This window comes from Passer domesticus, chromosome 2 (genome assembly GCF_036417665.1).
Source record: "Passer domesticus isolate bPasDom1 chromosome 2, bPasDom1.hap1, whole genome shotgun sequence".
Classification (NCBI taxonomy): Eukaryota; Metazoa; Chordata; class Aves; order Passeriformes; family Passeridae; genus Passer; species Passer domesticus.
Genome location: NC_087475.1, coordinates 106,656,789 through 106,675,978, shown reverse-complemented (window position 1 = coordinate 106,675,978; position 19,190 = coordinate 106,656,789). Strand labels below are relative to the sequence as shown.

The window sequence follows — 19,190 nt, the reverse complement described above, 5'->3', positions numbered from 1 at the left end:
TGACAGTCTTGAGTAACATTTCAGCAGAACCAGAGAGCTTTGCTGAGTTTCCTGTATCTGTCTTTTATTAAAAGGTCAACACGTGTTCCTGTTGGAGAAGATCAAGTCCTGCACCTGGAACTAGCCCAAGATATAGCACAACATTTCAACAAGAAATATGGGGAATTCTTTCCTGTGCCCAAAGCCATTTTAAGTGAGTTGGTTATTTTTTTTTTCCTTAACTGCACTTCGAAGTTGAAGACGGATTTAAATATTGGGAAATAGTTTCAGGGACGAAGAAAAGGGGGCAAACTGATATTAAGGGAGTGGAAAATTAAAAACTGGCAGCAAGAGCCTAGAGGCTGTGAAAATGAACTCCCAAGATAGATATGAGGCTTTAGAAATCCATGGTTGAGGAATGTACGTGACGTCTGGTATTCTAGTCCAGGGGGCCAGATGCACTCTACTGCTGCCAGTCAGCCTTGCTCTTCAGGTACTGGACCTTTTAAGAGAAGGGTCTCTGTTCCATGTTGCTCATTCAGGAGATGTAAGCAACAAGGCAAGAGACCTCTAGCAAGCAGAATTCTTCAGTGTCCAAATGGGAGATGTTTACTTTAAGCATGCTGAACAGCCTGTTGCTTTATATGTACAGTGCTCCAGCTCTTTTTAAGGGTGTTTAATATATGCTTGAGTATTTCAATATGTGTCTGTCACAGAGCTTAAGACTTTAGGGTTTTGATCTTAGTCTCAGGAAGACTTACAAGGAAAATCTTCTCAGCCATTTTTGAGCTATAAGGTCATAGGCCGGGGGGTGAGGAGGAGTCAGATGGCACAAATGGCATGTTTGCTAAGAAACGTGAAGAATTGGGCAAGGATGAAGCGTTGCATCTTTGTTGTAAGTAATGTAGAGGAATGCACAGCAGAGACCTTCGCCCCCAAAAGGGCAAGGAGCTCTCACCTTAGAAAAGACAGGCAGTAATAAACCTTTCTCAGTTTTCAAGCCTCAGTGACAAAAATGGTGTTAGACCTGGAGTGGAGTTTTGAGAATATTAGGGATTGCAAACTCTGCAGGTTCTAATGGAGTAGCAAGCACTACAAGGAGGAGCTGAGTGTAGCCTCTGATGCAGGTGAGACTGTTTACCATTAAATAAAAAGCTCAGTTTGAAAAGGAAAAAAAAGGAAAAAAATATTTCATTTTGCTCCCAAAAAGCATTCCTTCTTAAATTCACAAGTATATGCAAACCAACAAAATATCCTAGGTGAATGGAAAAGTTAGGGACCTATTCAGACTCACTAGCTGTAGACAATTGAATTACCTGGATTCTTTCAAATTTGCAGAAGAGACTCTTCCAAAAGGTGATTTCAGAACAAAGCACTTTCTGGGGCAATCTGAATTGTATGCTGGAAGAACCCTTATCCTTTCACTGAGTACATAGGCCATCTATGAGCAGTATGCAGGTAATTTTATTGGCTCTATTAGGTGTCTAAAAACAACTATGAGTACTCTGTAGATAAGTGATATTTTAGGTAGTCCATTAATGATATTTCTTGGTGAAAAACTGAAGCATTGTGGGTTGATGCTGTTAAAGTAGTTTGCAATATTCTCCTAATGCTACTAATCTATTTCATGTACATGCATGTATCTTAGCAGTTTGTACAATACCCACACGTTTCTTATCTGAACAGTGCTTTACGTCTAACAGAGCTGGTCAGTGTTGAGTTAGAGAATTTTAATAGCTGTTTTTACTGAGATTTGGGAGAATTTCCAAGAGATTTTGAGTGGAAGAGTTCCCTGAAATAAGGAGATTAACTCTTATGGGATTTTTTTTTTTTTTTTACCAGTGGAGTTAACCGGTTTCTCCACTACTCAAAGCCATTCAGTAAGGTGCAGTAAGAAGGGGGGAGAAATCTGGGGGGAAATCAGAATGTAAGCCACATAAAATATTAGGAGTAGCCCCAGCAGAAGTTCCCACTTAGTGAGGATGGGAGAGAGGGAACAGGCTTCATTCATTTTATGAGAGGAGAAAGGTGGCTTCTTAGAAGGACAGGAAGGATTCAAGGACTAAACAGAACATATATGATTGTGCTCACAGTTCATTTTTGAGCAAGGGTGAACAGCTTCATCATATAGCTGCACATTGTTCTTAGCAATTGTTATAGGAAACCATTATGCTCATAACTTGTTTTTTTTTAAGGTACAACAAAGAAAATAAAATCCCTGAGAGATCCATCGGCGAAGATGTCCAAGTCAGACCCACAGAAGTTAGCTACTGTTAACATAGCAGACAGCCCAGATGAGATCGTGCTGAAATTTCGCAAAGCTGTGACTGACTTCACCTCGGAGGTGACCTACGAGCCCGCCGCCCGCCCCGGCGTCTCCAACCTGGTGTCCATCCACGCTGCAGTAACGGGGCTTAGCATCAAAGAGGTGCTGCACCAAGCCACTGGTCTCGACACTGCTCACTACAAAATGGTGGTGGCAGAGTCGGTTATCCAAAAATTTGCACCTATCAGGAATGAAATCAAGAAGCTGCAGGAAGACAAGTCTCATCTGGTAAAGGTTTTAGAGGATGGAGCAGAGAAAGCCAAAGAACTGGCTGCTCCTATCTATCAAGAAATAAGGAGATTGGTGGGATTTCAATAGAAGCTGCTGAGTAGTTGCAAGGACTTTTGTATCATGGGACAGAGATTTTGTTATTTGTAACAAAATCATTTATTAAATATTAATAATTTTGGTTTGAAACAAGAGCATTTTTTCGTGGAAGATCCAAGGAGAAGGTTGAAGGTGGTTTCATTAAACCATGTGCATAAAGCCAGGTATTTCCAGTGGGACCAGCATTAAGCTTGTCTGGCTAGTCAAAGTGGGAGGACAGAAGCAATCACAATTCACAAAGAAACTGTGCAAAAGCAGATTATAAGGTTGCCTGTGTGAGTTCTTGGATTTTTCCATTGACCACTGCAAGAAGCTGAAGTGTAGCTAAGGTGATCAGAATCTAGCAGAAGGATTTGTAATCCCCTCAAGAACATACTTAGCTATGTATGTGCTGTTGTTACAGATGGACAGTTTATCCTGCTGGGGGTTATTCAGCTTTGATACGGTGACTGAACATGTTCTTGGATAACCAGAATAAAAGCAGAGACTTAAAAATAAATGCTCAGAATTATGAAGAGGGAACTTACTGCTTCTCCCTGTAATTTCTTCAAATTCAGTGTGAATTATTTTTGTATCTATGTCATTTGTGTGAAGTGAATTTCACTTCTGCCATTTGTGCCATCCTGCTGGTCAGGTCTAAGGTACTTCAGTGAGAAATGACGTGCTTCAGCTGCTCCTGTTTCACTGCTGTTCTGTTTAACAGGCAGCTCCGGGATTTTCAGTTCAGCATCAAGTCTAGGACTGCTTTAAAAAAGGTGTAGAAGAGAAGATGTAATCCTAAATCAAAAAAATCTTGGACGGAGAATCAGGGAACTTTCTGTAAAGTTTACAAAATTACTTCTTTATAAAATTGTGCTAAGGTCAGAGCCAGAACAGAGTTAAATAGATCTTCATGGACTCTTCACTACTGAGCCTTGAGAAGGTGTAGTGATGGGAGAGCAGTGTTAGCCTGCCCTGAACTTGGGCCTCCCAAGATCCACAGACTTGGACCCATGGCTTGTGGCACTTGTTGGGGAATGTGTGGCAAAGGGGAATTGCCAAAAGGAGATAACATGTTCTGAAGAGGGCTAGTAGTACATGTTAAAAGGTAATGAAAGCCCTGCTGATCCTGTGCCAGCATATTTAGCTGTGTCGTTACACTTCATGGTGCTGTGTATGAAATTGCTGTACTGTAAATTGAGTTAATCCTGTACTCTGGCAGCTCATAACCACGCTGTGCCTGTGGCATTTGTCATGAAGGATTGCAGTCTTACATGACTGAGTTGGGGGTTCTACACAGTGCAGTTGGTTGGTTGGTTGTTTAGGGGTTTTCTAAAAAGCAATATTTAGTTAATTATAGTGAGTTGATTCAGAAAGAAATATTTAATTTTCCAAAACATAAAGCTGAGGACTGGGCATCTCCAGATCTGTGCTGAGACCTGTATTTACTTGTTAGGGATCTGAAGAAGAGAACTGCCATGCAAGAACTTGATGATGACAGATTTTCTAAAATTAGTCAAGACTAGAGAAGCAGAGTGGATGGAGACAGACTGATTGGAACCAAACTCAGTGTAGACAAGCCTAAGGTAATGTCCTCTGGAAAGAATAAGTATATTCAAAAATTGTCCCTGGTTTTAAATAAGCTGTAGTGGATAAGGAAAGAACATGTTATAAGTGTACATACTTTACATAGTTTTACAAAACTTTTGTCAGTGTTTAACACCTGCATTAGAGCACTGAGATGAAAAATTAAGGATTTCTGCAAAGGTGCCACGGTATGTACCTTGAGAGAAGCTAACACTGTCCTCATGAAGACTGAAAATCTTTAATACTAGTTTCTACCTGTACCTCTTTTTCACTAGCAAAGATAGAAGCATATATTCAAAAGACAACTCAGAGTTTCAAGGTCTCTTTGCACTTCTGATACTCAAATCACTTAATATATAGAGTTGCCATTCAACACACCTTCTCTAGAGTGGAAGGAAAATGGGAGCATTCATGGGAGGGGTCAACAGGAACAGGTGATTTTGGTTTGTTACTTAAAGTGTTCTGAGCAATCTTTCCAAAACTGTTAGATTCTTTTTCAGAAAATCATATACGTAAACCAGGAAGAAACTTCAAAAGAGCCTTTTCTTTGAGGTGGGGCATTACATATTTATCTGTGTTTCAACCAAATTCACTAATTTGCCTCTTTTTAATTCAGTAATGCATTGGGGTTTTTTTCTTCCCTTTCCCCTATCAGTTAAACAAGTCTTACTTGCCTGACCAGTTTCCTTCAAGTAAGGAAATATACATGTTTTTTCATCTTCAGAAAAGTTAAACTTGTGTAAAATGAGTATATTAACCTACTGATTGTTGACTAAGCTTTTCATTTGAGTTGCTCCTGTGGAGGAATTCTCAAAATAACATGTGTTTGCCCAGTGAAATAATCCCAATTCCATTAACAACCATGATCTTTAGGATCCCTTGAGAGGAGACAACAAATGCAGATGTTTGCAGGTATCTGTTGCCTATTTCAGTTTTCTTAGAGCATGATTTTCTGCAAAGTTAACCATCTTAAACCACTCAGGTCGTTTAGCTGAGTTTGAGGCAATTAGTTGTTTCCAGGCTACTCTCTCCTCCTCTACCTCCCTGTTTTCCTTTGGGAATGTCTTATAAACACCCATTCTATATAGGGTTCTGTGGCAATGTTTACTAAGGAGTGCAGTTGAGTTGGGATAGCTGTTTAGAGAAAAATTGTTGGAGAGGACTTGATGCTTTGTGTTTCATAGTTATTTGTTTCACAAAACAAATTTGTTTCACATAGCTATTTGTTTCACACAAACTCCAGTGCTGGGGATTTAACGTTTGTTTGCAACACAATAGGTGCACTCCTGAAACACATTTTCATGTTTGCGTTTTTCCAAATCACGTTCTCTAAGACTTCTCTGTGATGTCAGCTGAAGTGCTGTTGGTGGGAAGTTTCTGCAGAAGCACACACCTCCTCCCAGCTGCAGAGTGGTAGAGACATGCCCTGTGTTATTGGGGAAGTTACTATAAGGTGTTCTTCCAGGACAGAGTGAGATAAAGGTCCAAATATATCTTTCTTAATTGAAATAAAAAGAGTCAAAATGTGGAGAGGTATCATTACCCCTTGCTGTGTTGTTCACTGAAGAAAAGGAAGCAGAAACAATGATCCTTTATTTAGAATGCATTGGTAATTTGTGCCTTAGACTCAAAATCTCCTCTTTTGCCATTTCTGGATGTTAGTGCACCTGGTCTGCTGCAGATCCCAGCCACTACCTTACGTGTCAGACATAGCATCTCCTGGTAAGACTCACTCACCTTTAGAGATAAAACGTCAACTCCACAGTGAATTACTTGCAAAACTCTAACAAAAACATTTACACACTTGAGACATTTGTTTTTCCAGCTAGTTGTTCCTAGGAAGTCATGATATCACATAGTGAGTCTCAGCTCTGTACTTTCAGAGTACAAAGAGAGTTTACTGAGAATTTTAGATTCAGGAACAATGTTTTCTGCAGCAGAGATTCCAAATTATGATTGGCCCCATAAATTAACTCTAGGCCTGCTCCAGCATACATCCCTGCCTCAAATAGCTGGAGTGCATGGATATTGTACATTATACTGGAATGTAATTGTAACTCTCAAAGATGATGTTTAGTTTTCAAACACTGTGATTTGGCTTCTCAGATTCCCCAGAAGGCTTTCTGCGTAGTTCTGATTCAGTGTGTGTTTATCTACAACCAATTCAAACAAAGCTCCTTTGCAGGATCATGGCTGCATCCATTAAAGGCTAGAGAATTCCTAAAAATGAGCTGAAAGTCTAAGGAAAGACAGTGAAATGGGATCCTTGGGGACTGACCTGCATCTAAATGTTTTGGGAACCATAGGTTAGCAAAGCAAATGTTTTCTTATCCTTGGTTAGGGCCATTATGATCCTGACAACAGTGCAGCAGTAAATACTGCTGATGAAAGTGTGTTCTTTCAGCAGTCCAGCTTGGTTAGATTTACGTTCAGTACAAGGGATGGATCTTTCACCATTTTGATCTCTGCATTTAAGATCCTGGATGCTGCCTACCTTTTTTTTATGACTAATGGACTGCTGCACAGACAAATAGTCTAGCAAGCAGGTGGAGGAAATCTAGTGGAAAAGGGGTTTTGTTCAGGAAATATATTATCTGTTCTTGACTGGGAAACAAAACCCTTCTTTCTGCTGTGTTGGACTGTCTAATTTCCTTTTAATTATTTGATCTGTTTATTCTTTCTAGGTAAGTTTGACAGTAGTTGCAAGAAAAATGTCAATGTATTGTGTAGTCAAAAGCCTTGGAGGGACCCAGACATCTGTCATCTTTTCTAAAGTCTCTTACATAGTGGGACTTACTGTTAGCATCAGCCAGTTTTGGAAAAAATGTTTCAGCAAAACTGTAGTCATATGTGACATTAATTTATCTGCTTAAAGCTTTGGTGTTTTGGTTTAGATTTTTTTTTTTTTGCTCACTCAGCTGTGAAAGAAGACTTATTAAATATTGAATTCCCAATTAAGCTATTTATCACATAGTCCTGTCCAGATGACAGCTGAAGTAATGGAATATTCTCTTTATTATCACAAAAGATTCTGCTCTGATTCTAACTGTCTTTTCTGTCACTCTCTTGTTTGTGCTAATGGTCATACTGTGGAAGGTTTGACACATGAGTATTTATTGTGTGTCAATAAGAAATCATTTTACCTGCAACAGTACCATATTATTATGGAAATGGAAGATTCACTGATCATTTCACTTGTAGGCAGCAGCCTTGGTGTCACAATTATTTTATATAAAACCAAATGCCAACCTCCTGCACAGGTAAAGTAAACAGTTTAACACCTGGGAAGATGTTCTGCCACTGCTGTAAATTGCTGTCACAGAACACCAAGGCTGAAGATGAGATTATCAACTACAGGAGTGGGCCCGTGCTGCCTGTGGACATAAAATTAAGCACTGAGCTTAACGTCTGTTGTGCTGTCGTGCTCTCAGCATTCCAACATGGCTGTGAGACGGGAGCAGAGCAAATCTGTGCCACACCAGAAGGCTCAATCAGTTCCAGATGTGCTGCATTTGCTGTGTGTGCAAGATGAAATGTCAAGACAGGAGTTGCAGAACAAAAATCCTTAAAAGTTATTAAATGTTTGGAAGTAACAGCATGCTTGTAAAGCTTGGCTTATAAGGCCTGTGATAGCATGGTCTTAGCCTCACTTGTAGAGCTGACAGGAGCAGTCACACAGCTGAGTGTGGTGGTGGCATAAGGTAAGCCATCTGCTTCCTCAGTACAATAATGTAAAGACAGTATGAGTCTAATTTGAGGGGTTACTGGATTAACCCTCACAGGTGGGAAATAATAGCTTATGGCAGAGCAAGGTAGTGCCACATCTCTCCTGTGTCCTAAACCATTCTGAACCCAGATGCTCACAGTTCAGGTGGGAACACAAAGCACAGAGAAGATGCTGCATGGACAGTGTCACTTGTCCCACGTGCTGTTGTGTCTATGACTCTGCAATTCCTCCAATTTCAGTTTGGCGTGACTTTATTGTCATCCATCAAAGTGAAATCATAGTCACATGCTGATAAAATTAATGGAACTTTGGTTTGAAGTGTTGGATGTATGTTCTCTACTATCTCTGGTGAAAAATTCTTTCCTCATGCCCCAGGATTTATAGAAGAAATCATTAAGCCAAATAAGAAGAAATTTATCAAAACAAGGCTACTTTATGGCATTATCCAGAGTTTTTGGTGTAGGTGGTTTCTGACTTCACCCTGTTTACCTTCATGCTTTGTCCCCTAAGCCACATCTCTCTCTGAGTAAAGTAAAACCTGTGTGTTGAGTGTTGTGAGACTGACTTTTTATTGTGGCTGGAAACAGCTTGTCAAATTTTTTTGAAGAGTCTTCTCTTTGTTTGCTGAATGAATAACAAAGATTTCAATAAGTGCCTCTTGAGTATTTAAGCCAAGAAATAAATATGAGTGGGTTGGGGTTTGCTCTGCCCACACTTACTCCTTCATGGCCTGTCTGGCAGATGTTCCTACAGCAAGAATGGGAAAAAGAGACATTTTCTCCTTAGGGTTGAAGGCCAAATGTAAACTGCGAGTGGCAGTGTGGCACCCATTATTTTTAGATAGTCCTCATTAATTTTCTCTTAGTGGTGTGTCTGTTTGCACATCCCCAAAGCTGAAATTGTGTGGCTATTCAGGGCGTAAAAGCACTGGATGTGAATGACTAAACCCATTTCTGTCTCAGAGCTGCTGTCTTTGCCATGCATGATCATTGGCACACGAGGAGGAAGGGCCTTGCTGCCTGGGAGAGGATTACTGCTGTCACCACTGAGACAACTGATCCAAACTGCAACACTCCTACCTTAAGTTTACCAGCATGTTTAAGTTTACCCCCAGAAGGAAGGTGTGAAGTGCATTAATTTACTGTGTGCACTGCATGAGTGCTGCAGGTTCCACATTACTGGTGTGACCTGTTGGGAAAGTATCATTTTGGTGTTTAATAACAATTGCCAAAATGGCCCAAGGATGTGCTGGGATTCCGAAGATCTCAAATATCTTGTGAGGAAAAGCGTGTTCAGCCTTGAGAAGAGATCTCTGAGAGGGGCCTCACCAATGTCTGTAAGTACCTGCAGGGGAGCTGTCAAGAGGATGGAGCCAGGCATCCAGTCACACCATTCTTCTTGGGACAAGAGGCGACAGACAGAAACGGATGCACAGGAAGTTCCACCTGAACACAAGAAAGAACTTGTTTACTGTGCAGGTACACTGGGACAGATTGCCCAGAGATGTTGTAGAGTCTCTCTCACTGGAGGTATTCCAGGACCATCTGGACACAGTCCCTTGCTATGTGCTCTGAAATGAACCTTCTTGAGCAGGGAGGTTGAGGAGTTGACCTGCTCTGGTCCCTGCCAACCTGACCCATTCTGTGGTTTTGCAAATTCAGATGTGTTGCTGGTTTGTATGTGGGTTGTTCTGGCTCCCCTGAAGATGAAATGTGCTTTTTTGGGTAAGTTATATCTAATGGGCCTAATTTCTACAGAGATATTGTTAAAATAAACTTCAGAGTTCTAAAATATCTGTAGCATAGCAACAAAATTGAAGTGATGAGCTTTGCTGCTGTTTTAATCCACTTTGCTTGCCAGCATCGCACACTGGCAGGAGTAGAAACTCCACTTTTTTCTTCTTCCAGCCAACCAAGTTCTGACCCAAAGGGCTTCACTCTACTTTGTGCTTGCCTTTGAGGAGGTGGATTAGCTTGAGTGGGAATGTTGTCTTTATGGCTTATGAGGATATTTCAGTAGCTGAGAGTGGTTTGTCGAGGAAGATCTCTGGGTAGCCTGAGAAGATTTAATGGATGCTGCCAGGTTTTGGGGAGGATGTTTTGCCTTTCTTCAGTTAAAAAAAAAATAATAGGTGTTGTGTAGTTGCAGATGAGAATTTAATAAATAGAGACTATTGAATATTCCCTATTGGTTTTATTGAATGTTTTGCTATAGCTGCATAGAAGGCAGCAAAATGTGCATCGTCAAGGCCATTTTGGTGTATTGTTTTTAATCTGATTTGAGCCTTTGTAGTCTGCCTTGCAGTTTTCTGTTCTTTTACTTCTTTCTCTAGAAAGAGTTTTGCTCTTAAGTAAACAAAATCTAAAAACATGTTTTACTTTTTATTTCTCTTTTGCTTTTGAGCCCGATGCTTAACTGAGAGCAGGATGCTTTGCCTCAGTTTCCTCACTATAAATGAGGCATAGGAGACTTCATTACACATATATTGGGAGGCTAAACCAATATTTACCAAGCATTTTGAGCCTTCTAATTCAAGATGCCCTCACTGGGCACTGCGTTAAAGTATTTTTTCCTGAATTGCTCTTTGGGTGATGCTTGTGGTGCAAGTAAACAGTGATAAGTGCCAAAGGGCAGACAGTTCAGTACAGGCTAATAAATAGTGCATTTAGTGGAAGTATCCTGAGTTGTGTGCTTTGGAGAAATCTGTATGCTGTTGATTTCTACCTTAATACTCATTGTTGTGCTGCAAAATACTTGAAAATGTCCTTTAACCTTTATCTCATCCTTGCAGTGTGAACATAAGGGCCTCTCCAAGGATCTAATATCTAAAGAAAGGTAATTCTACTGCAGGGAGGGGAAACAATAATTACAAAATTTCCTGAATAGTAAACAGTTTGGGTTGGCATTTGGTTTTTTTTTAGAGGGCTGATCCCTCCATTCTTGGCCCTCTCACTGCTGGTGCGTATCTCGAGGATGGCACACTGTTGTTTCGGGCCTCTCGCTGCTCCCCACCTCGAAACTTAGTGGCCAGTGGAGAGAACTGGAAAGATGCCGCAGGAGTGAAGCGGCGGTGGGGGAGCGTTGCTCGGGCTTCGTGTGCGGGAACATGGAGCGGACTCCGTGTGCGGGAAGCAGCTTTCCCAAGCGGGATTCCGTGTTCGGGAAGCAGCTTTCCCAGCGCGGGGTTCCGCGGCTCCCTGCGGGCGGGGCTGCAGTGCGCGGCGACGGGCGCCAGGGGGCAGCGGCGGGCCGGGGGCGCTGCGGGCGGGGCCACGCGCGCCTCCAGCCCCGCTCCCCTTCCCGGCCCGCTGTGTGTGCTCCCCATCCCGGCCCGCTGTGTGTGCTCCCCTTCCCGGCCCGCTGTGTGCGCTCCCCATCCCGGCCCGCTGTGTGCGCTCCCCTTCCCGGCCCGCTGTGTGTGCTCCCCATCCCGGCCCGCTGTGTGTGCTCCCCTTCCCGGCCCGCTGTGTGTGCTCCCCATCCCGGCCGCTGTGTGTGCTCCCCTTCCCAGCCCGCTGTGTGTGCTCCCCTTCCCGGCCCGCTGTGTGTGCTCCCCATCCCAGCCCGCTGTGTGTGCTCCCCATCCCAGCCCGCTGTGCTGCTCCCCTTCCCGGCCCGCTGTGTGTGCTCCCCATCCCAGCCCGCTCTGTGTGCTCCCCATCCCAGCCCGCTGTGTGTGCTCCCCTTCCCGGCCCGCTGTGTGTGCTCCCCATCCCGGCCCGCTGTGCTGCTCCCCATCCCGGCCCGCTGTGTGTGCTCCCCATCCCAGCCCGCTGTGTGTGCTCCCCATCCCGGCCCGCTGTGTGTGCTCCCCATCCCGGCCCGCTGTGTGTGCTCCCCTTCCCAGCCCGCTGTGCTGCTCCCCTTCCCGGCCCGCTGTGTGTGCTCCCCATCCCGGCCCGCTGTGTGTGCTCCCCTTCCCGGCCGCTGTGTGTGCTCCCCTTCCCGGCCGCTGTGTGTGCTCCCCATCCCGGCCCGCTGTGTGTGCTCCCCTTCCCGGCCCGCTGTGTGTGCTCCCCATCCCAGCCCGCTGTGTGTGCTCCCCATCCCAGCCCGCTGTGCTGCTCCCCTTCCCGGCCCGCTGTGTGTGCTCCCCATCCCAGCCCGCTCTGTGTGCTCCCCATCCCAGCCCGCTGTGTGTGCTCCCCTTCCCGGCCCGCTGTGTGTGCTCCCCATCCCGGCCCGCTGTGCTGCTCCCCATCCCGGCCCGCTGTGTGTGCTCCCCATCCCAGCCCGCTGTGTGTGCTCCCCATCCCGGCCCGCTGTGTGTGCTCCCCATCCCGGCCCGCTGTGTGTGCTCCCCTTCCCAGCCCGCTGTGCTGCTCCCCTTCCCGGCCCGCTGTGTGTGCTCCCCATCCCGGCCCGCTGTGTGTGCTCCCCTTCCCGGCCGCTGTGTGTGCTCCCCATCCCGGCCCGCTGTGCTGCTCCCCATCCCAGCCCGCTGTCCTGCGCTCCCCGGCCCCGCCCAGCGCCCTGCTTCCTCATGGCACAGGGCCGGGAGCTGCCCTGACCGGGACGGGCGAGCGGACTGCGAGTTCCGCGGGTTCAAGGCGACTCAAACCCGTCCTCCCGGGAAGGGAACCCGGCTCAGCCCGTATTGCGGGAGTATCGCAAGAGCCCTGTGCCGCGACACTGCGCAGCTCTGCACAGGGGCTGGGCTGTGTCCCCTCGTAAGGCTCTGGGCACTCACCGCATCCTCCCAAAGGTTAAAGGCAGGAGGCGCGTCAAAGGGCCTTTCTGAGCCCCTTAGCCTCTCTCTCTCTCCCTCTGGAACGGTGCTTGCTTACTGCACGGAATGCAGCCTCCGCACTGAAGGCTATCCTGATATTGCATCCCGGAGGGCTCTTTCCCTCAAACAGATTTTAGAGCAGAAGCAGGAGCAGTCCCTGCTCCACTTTCGGGTTAGTGAAGCCCTGCAGGGAAAAGGAGGCTGACTCGGTCCGTGCGTTTGCCGGCGATAATTCCCCAGCACTTCCCCTCAGGCGAGCCGTAAACTGGGGATTATTTCAGTGGCCGAGTGGTTTAAAAGGATACGTGAGGGGACTGTGCAGGGACGATCAGATCTGCTCATCGGGGGCTATTTACTAAGCGCTCCCCGCTTCCCTTAACGCGGAAAATACGAGACGAGCAGAGGGTGGCCCGAGCCATCACCTCCGTAACGTGGGAAAAGAAAGAGGGAGAAGCGTGCTATCGATGCCTCGGAAAACTTTCATGGTTTTGTTTTCGAGAGTCGGCAATAGGAACGACAGGGCAAAATACACCTGATGCTCCTAACTGGAGAGAGGACAGAACGAAAGCACCGGCAGATAGAAACGTCTGCTCGCCGTCTTTTGAGGCAGTACGAATTCCCGATACACGACATTTTCCTTTTTTCTTTCCTTTATTCGTTCCCCGCTACCTCTGCTGGGGCTACCTCCGAAACAAAAGCGGAGACGTGGGCTTTGGAAAGCCACGTCTCGCCCCGGCCGTGTAGCCCAGCCCTGAGCCTCTCTCAGACTCTCAGCGCGGTGTTAAAGCTCGCGTTGGCCCTGCATCGCATCGCCTCCGCCCGTCTCCAAGCCCCGGCGAGGCAAGGGAGGTGATGGACGAGAGGGGCGAGTCCGGAGCCCCTCGCATCTGCTGTCCTCCGTGGGCTCCAAGCCCGCGGGTGGGCAGAGTTACACGCCTCTGTCCATCCACGGGCTTTCGGGGGGGGCTTAAAGCAAGGCAGGGATCGCACTCATCCTGTTACGGGCAAGGCGAGCGTGTTTCGCTGAGGCAGGGAATAAGCGCGAGTTCCCGAGCACCCCGTCATGTGTTACTGCCCGCAGTTTGAGCACTTTGGGATTAGCTGGAGGCAAAACTCCAGGTTCGCGTGGAAATGCCCCGGAGACATTTCCCCGGAGACATCCCCCCGTGCGTGGGGCAGGCGGGGGCAGCAGCAGTGGCGGGCTGCAGGGCTCGCTCTTTTCAAGCGACTCCGCGGGGGAAATTGCAGCAATTTCCACATAACGAAAACCAAATTAGGAGAGGAAAGATAATTGAAACAATTAGTGACTGAGTTGGCACGTTTCGAGTAATGAAGTCCGGAGCGTCCGGCACCGTTCCGTGAAGGGTGCAGCGTTGGCTGCCATAGACAAATCCCGCTGTTCATTTTCATTCTTGTCTCGGCAAAGCCTGGCGAGCCCCGCCGATCCCCTCGCGTTTTCGTCGGAGGCTCCGGGTGCTGAAGCCCGGGGCAGTGCCGGGGGCGGGTCGCGCATCACTCCTGCGTCTCGGGGCCCCCACGGTGCTCACCCCAGCCGGGAGTGTCCGCTCCCGTCTTCACCCGAGGTCCCGGGGATCAACCCCTCCGAGTATCTTTTCAACCTCTTTTATTCGAGGCGACTGAGGCTCATACATCACCGGTTTTCCTAGTGCCTCGCAAACTCTCACCTGGCGTTATTGTATCCCAAATAAATTTTCTGAAAGAGCATTCGCCTCCCAAATACGGATATAATCTTCACTGGCTTTCTTGTTAATGACTTCCATTGAACTGATGCGGCAAAGCTCTTTATCTTATAGCGCAATGCAGAATGTGGCATTGTACACATATGGTTTAGTTTTTTCCCCCCTGATTCCTGCTAGCTGGGCAGCTTTCAGCCTGGAAAGGCGCACTTACACATATTTGACTCCTTGCACATTCTAATGCACTGAAACGGTACAGGATGGTTTGGGGGATATGTTTGGGCAGAGAGATTAAGCTAAGTCTAGGCAAATGCACTGTTAAAGGCGATTCCGAAGAAGTATGTCTATCCTTAAGACAGAGATAAAAAATGCCCTGGGCAAACTGATCAAGAGTAAGAGTTAAGATCATGTGGGGGGGGAAGGAATATATATATAAAGGGGAAAAAATCTAGAATGAAGGTATGTGTAGAACCTCTTATACGGGAGGATGCTTGCAGAGCCGGGGGTGCTGTGAGCGTGGGTCTGGTGTGCAGCGCGCACCCTGCAGGGGTGAAGGCAGAGGGCAAGCGAGGGGGGAAATTGTCTGGCAGCCTGCCCGGAGCCACCCCCAGGTACGGCCTCCTCGGAGCCCTGCTGGAGCCGGCGACTCCCCGCCTGGGGAGGCGTTTTTGGGAACCCCACGGCCGACACAAATTGGCGCCGCCGGGTCCCTGCAACCTTCCCTCTTTCCCGGCCCCTGGAAAGCAGCGGGGCTGCCTGGGTTCCCCGCGCCGCTCCCGAAACTTATCCCAGCTTGGAGCCTGCACCCAGAGGCTCGCCTGCTTCTCACACCGAGTGTGTCGCCCTGTGTGTGTGTGTGTGTGTGTGGGAGAGTCCTCTGTGTGTGTGGAAGCGCTGGGCTGCCGTGCCCGTGCCTGCTTTCTGTTTGAAGGCATCTAGAAGTGTTGTCTCTGGTGTCCGCAGGACCCGCTGGCAAGGCAGAGGGGGTGAGTATGAGCCCCTGCTTGTGACCCCGCTTTCTGCTGTGTCTGAGATGCCGGGCCGTCCAGTCTGGAGTGTGATCTTTATCTTCATCTGAGAAAGAACAATTTAGTCCGCTTTCTCCTTCTTCCTCTGAATTTGACAGTGAAGTGTAGGTGCAGTTTTGTTTCGATCAAAGCAATGCCTGCAAAAGCGATGTGTACTTCCATCCAAACTCTCAGAACTGTGCCACTCCTTTCCAGGCTATCCCAAACTCCTTTTCTAACTTGCAAAATCTGTTCGTGTCCCTGCTTGACAGTCTGTCCAGCTATCTGTCCATCTATCTTCCTTTAAGGTTGACCTTTCTGGGAGAGGCAGCCCAAGTCGGATTGTCAAGTATGTGTCCAGTCCTGCCCAGTTTGATTGGCGTGAGTTTGCCCTCAACCCTCCCTCTCCCCCGAATTCGTTCTTTTTTGAGTAATTAGACAATGAAAGTCTCGTCACCCTTCTGAGCACCTAAGGTCACCAAACCAAAACCCAATCACAGTACTCAAAATTCAGAGGGTTTCTCAGAAGAACATATACTTGTACCTACATACACGAACACACACATAAAAAGCTTTCGAGCTGCGCCAGCGTGTAAATGAGGTGTCAACTCCGATTATGTGAAAAGAGATAACATTGATCTCCCAGGTATATTTGAAATAGGTTACCAGTTTATTGTTGATTGGTTTGCTGTTTGGGATATTTTTCTCCTGAAATAAACATGAACTAATTTCTGAAATCGATTTCCCCCATGGGGTTTCCCCCTATTTTTTGTTGTATCTGCCATTGTAAGCAGAAGATGAGCAATTTCTAAATCTGGGATCAGGGTTAGAGGACCAGAAGAGTTAAATGCAGCCAACCTAGTTCTGTTTCTAGACACACATGTTTTGGAATATGGCGATATGCTGACGGAAAGGTGCTCTCCGAAAGGACGAGCCTCTCGGCGTTTAGCCGGGAAACAGTGCAGGACGGAAACTGCAGCTGCGGAGATCGGGATCCCGACCCCGAAAAGTTTGTTCTGTAGCTCTCTACAATGATTATTTCAAGGAAGACTGAAGAAGTCAAGCTCTTATTTCAGCTCCGCACGGGTTTGCGGCCGCAAACCGTAAGGGACGGTGCTGTAAAGCTCCCAAGAGCTGGTGACACACCGGATTTTCACGTTTTGTGTGGTGCCGCCGAGGTGTCTTCTCTCCAGCGAGGTTTTGGGGCTTGTGCGCCGTGACGGTCTCTCGGGGAGAGGGAAATGTTTGCTAAATTTGTTTTCCAATGCCGACGTTAAAACCAAAAGGCGGCCTTTGAAGCGTCTCTTTTAAGCCGCGCCGTGCAGACCTGGAAAGCAATTCGCCGGGGATCAGTCGTGAAACCTAAAGAGGGAATGGGGAGCCTGCAAATCTTTGCAGCCGCAAAGAGAATTAATCGCATAACACCGGCTAGACGGCGTCCGCCCGAGCCGCGAGTTTAAAAACCAAAAGAGAGAGTAAAAACCCGATGCGAAAACCAGAGAAGATGCAGCTACAATAAAACCGGGTCAGTAAAGCCTACAGTGCACAGGCCGGCCCGCGTGCCCGGTGTCAGGGCGGAGGGGGAAGGTGTGACCCCGAGGTGTCACATCTGCCGGCGGGGCCTCGGCCGGGGTCCCCGGGCAGGGCAGGCGGCGGGCGAGGCCGCGGGGCTCACGCTCAGCCCGGAGGGCGAGGCCGCGGCCACGAAGCGGAGCTGAGACTCGCTCGGCCCCAGAGCGGTGCAGCAGGCACTGCGAGGGGCAGGATCGCCTGCAGAGCTGCAGCTAAAGGCCCAGAGCCCCTGCCCCTGCCGTGCTCTGCTTTTTGGCTTCTGCCGACCCAGCCCGGCCTTTTTTGCTGGTGGACGGGAGACGCCTGGCTTCTCTTGCTTTTCCGAGCAGACGACAAAGAGCTGAGATTTCTCTTCTGCGGCTCTCTGGGTTATTCCTTCTCCCGCTTTGCTGTCTTATGCTTGTCCATTAACTTTAAAAACTTGGCGAAGCTTTCTATTCCCGGGGCTCCAGATACGTCTCCTGACACGCAAGAGTCGCAGTCGGCTTTTTCCCTTTCGCAGGAAACCGCCCTGCCAAAGGGGGTTTCTTCTCTGCTCCAAGTTCAAAGGCACAGTCCTGAAGTAGTTAAGGGGGCAAAAGGGGCAAGTGTGGGGGAGGCACCGGGTCAGGAGCGCAGGGTCGAAGCCATTAGAGCCTCCGCCTCTGCGGCCTTGCCCTTTATGGCCTCAGCATTTCGCTGCGGGCACCGTCCCCGTGCATGGGACTCAGGGGCTTGAGGGACACGGGTGGGGTAGGGAAATATCCTGATGCTTCTCTTTGGAAACACTGAAGAGCTGGCACTGAGGGCCACCGAGCCCGAAAGAGTGACCTCGGCAGAGAGCAGGGCTGGAGGAGAGCGTGGTTTTCCCACCCGCTCTCCTGCCTGCTTGGGATCCGCGATCACTGGGGTACCGGGGCACGCATGTCCTACTAATAAACGGAATAATAATTTCTCTGCCGCTCCCGGTACCTGCTTCTCTCTGTCCACTACATCCCCTGTCAGCCAGAGGGTGTCTGCTGGTGAAATCTTCCCTCGCCGCTGCCCTCTGCTCCTTCCCTGCGAGTTATTGGGTTACACTCGGCTGCTGTGTTATACGGGGCATGTGCTGCGTTGTTAGAAACCTCTATAAAAGAATAAAGACTTAGTGGCAGCCCGCGCCTGAAACTCGTTTACCTACACGTTATAACGCAGCCCGCAGAGGCCGTTTAGAAGCGACGGAATTTGGGCTCGTAGAAAGACGAGTCTCCCACTATTTCTATTTGATCGAAAGAATAAAGCCGTGTAAGGTGTTTCCTGTCTACTTGAGATTTTGTGCGGCACTTTAGGCAGGTTATTTCTTTGGAAAACAGCCATGGAGCCCATTGTCTTTATCTGATGCTTGAAAGATCGGGGAGGAGAGGAAGAAGAAAAATCATTGTTAAGAAACACTTTGAAGTTGTGCAACTGTTGCTGCTCCAATTTTTTTCTCCAGTTTCCAGATGCACCAGAAATCGTTACTTTGATCTCACAAAGCAGCAATTTATATTTTTTAATTTTTTAAAAAAATGGTTGGGTAACTCAAAGCGTAATGGCAAACATGCCGGGATGAGGTCATCGGGCCGCGAGGGGAGGCCCGGGAGGCGGGAGCGGGCGAGCGCCGGGAGCGCAGGAATGAGGCGGCGGGGAAGGACGGGGCTTTCTCTCCCGACGAGCCTGGCTGCCGGAGCATCTGCTCAGAGCTAATCTTGCATCCCCGCTCGTTCACAAGGGAGAAGTGTGCCGGTGCACAAGGGGCTGACTGAGCGTGCGGTGGGAGCCTCCCCTTGCCAGGGGCTGGCGGAGGGGCGCGATGCCACGGAGAGAGGCGCACCTCGGTGCAAGGAGCTCAGGAGCTATTAAAAACTGCGCCTGGAGCCGGGGCGAGGGTCAGGACACGGCTTGGCAAATGGTCCGACCCAATTTCGTCAGAGCAGGAGGGAGATCACAGGACCATGTAATATACTGAGTTGGAAGGGACCCGCAATGATCATCGGAGTCCAATTCCTGGCCCTGCACACGGCAGCGCCGTGAATCACACCATGTGCCTGAGAGCATTGTCCAAACGCATCTTGAACTCTGTCAGGCTTGGTGCTGTGACCATTTCCTTGGGTAGACCGCTCCAGTCAGTGCCCAACCACCCTCTGGGTGAAGAACTTTTTCCTGATATCCAACCTAAACATACCCTGACACAGCTCCAGGCCGTTCCCTCGGGTCTTGTCACTGGTCACCACAGAAAAGAGATCAGGGTCTGCCTCTCCGG

General features: G+C 48.1%; 2 protein-coding genes across 3 annotated transcripts in view; both read left to right on the top strand.

Moving 5' to 3' along the window:
- WARS2 (tryptophanyl tRNA synthetase 2, mitochondrial) overlaps positions 1–3,399 on the top strand; it is a 38,750-nt gene extending 35,351 nt beyond the window's left edge. The window contains exons 5-6 of one of the 2 annotated variants that reach the window (XM_064410359.1): positions 75–193; positions 2,175–3,399. In XM_064410359.1, the coding sequence (XP_064266429.1) occupies positions 75–193; positions 2,175–2,623 (568 nt within the window). In that variant the 3' untranslated portion in view covers positions 2,624–3,399. The remainder of the gene's footprint in view (positions 1–74; positions 194–2,174) is intronic. The other variant, XM_064410358.1, reaches the window with a different exon arrangement.
- Positions 3,400–3,713: 314 nt separating this feature from the next.
- The window catches only part of TBX15 (T-box transcription factor 15), a 115,678-nt gene continuing 100,201 nt past the window's right edge, over positions 3,714–19,190 (top strand). Inside the window, exon 1 of the mRNA XM_064410357.1 lies at positions 3,714–4,197. The gene's annotated coding sequence lies outside the window, so the exon portion shown is untranslated. The remainder of the gene's footprint in view (positions 4,198–19,190) is intronic.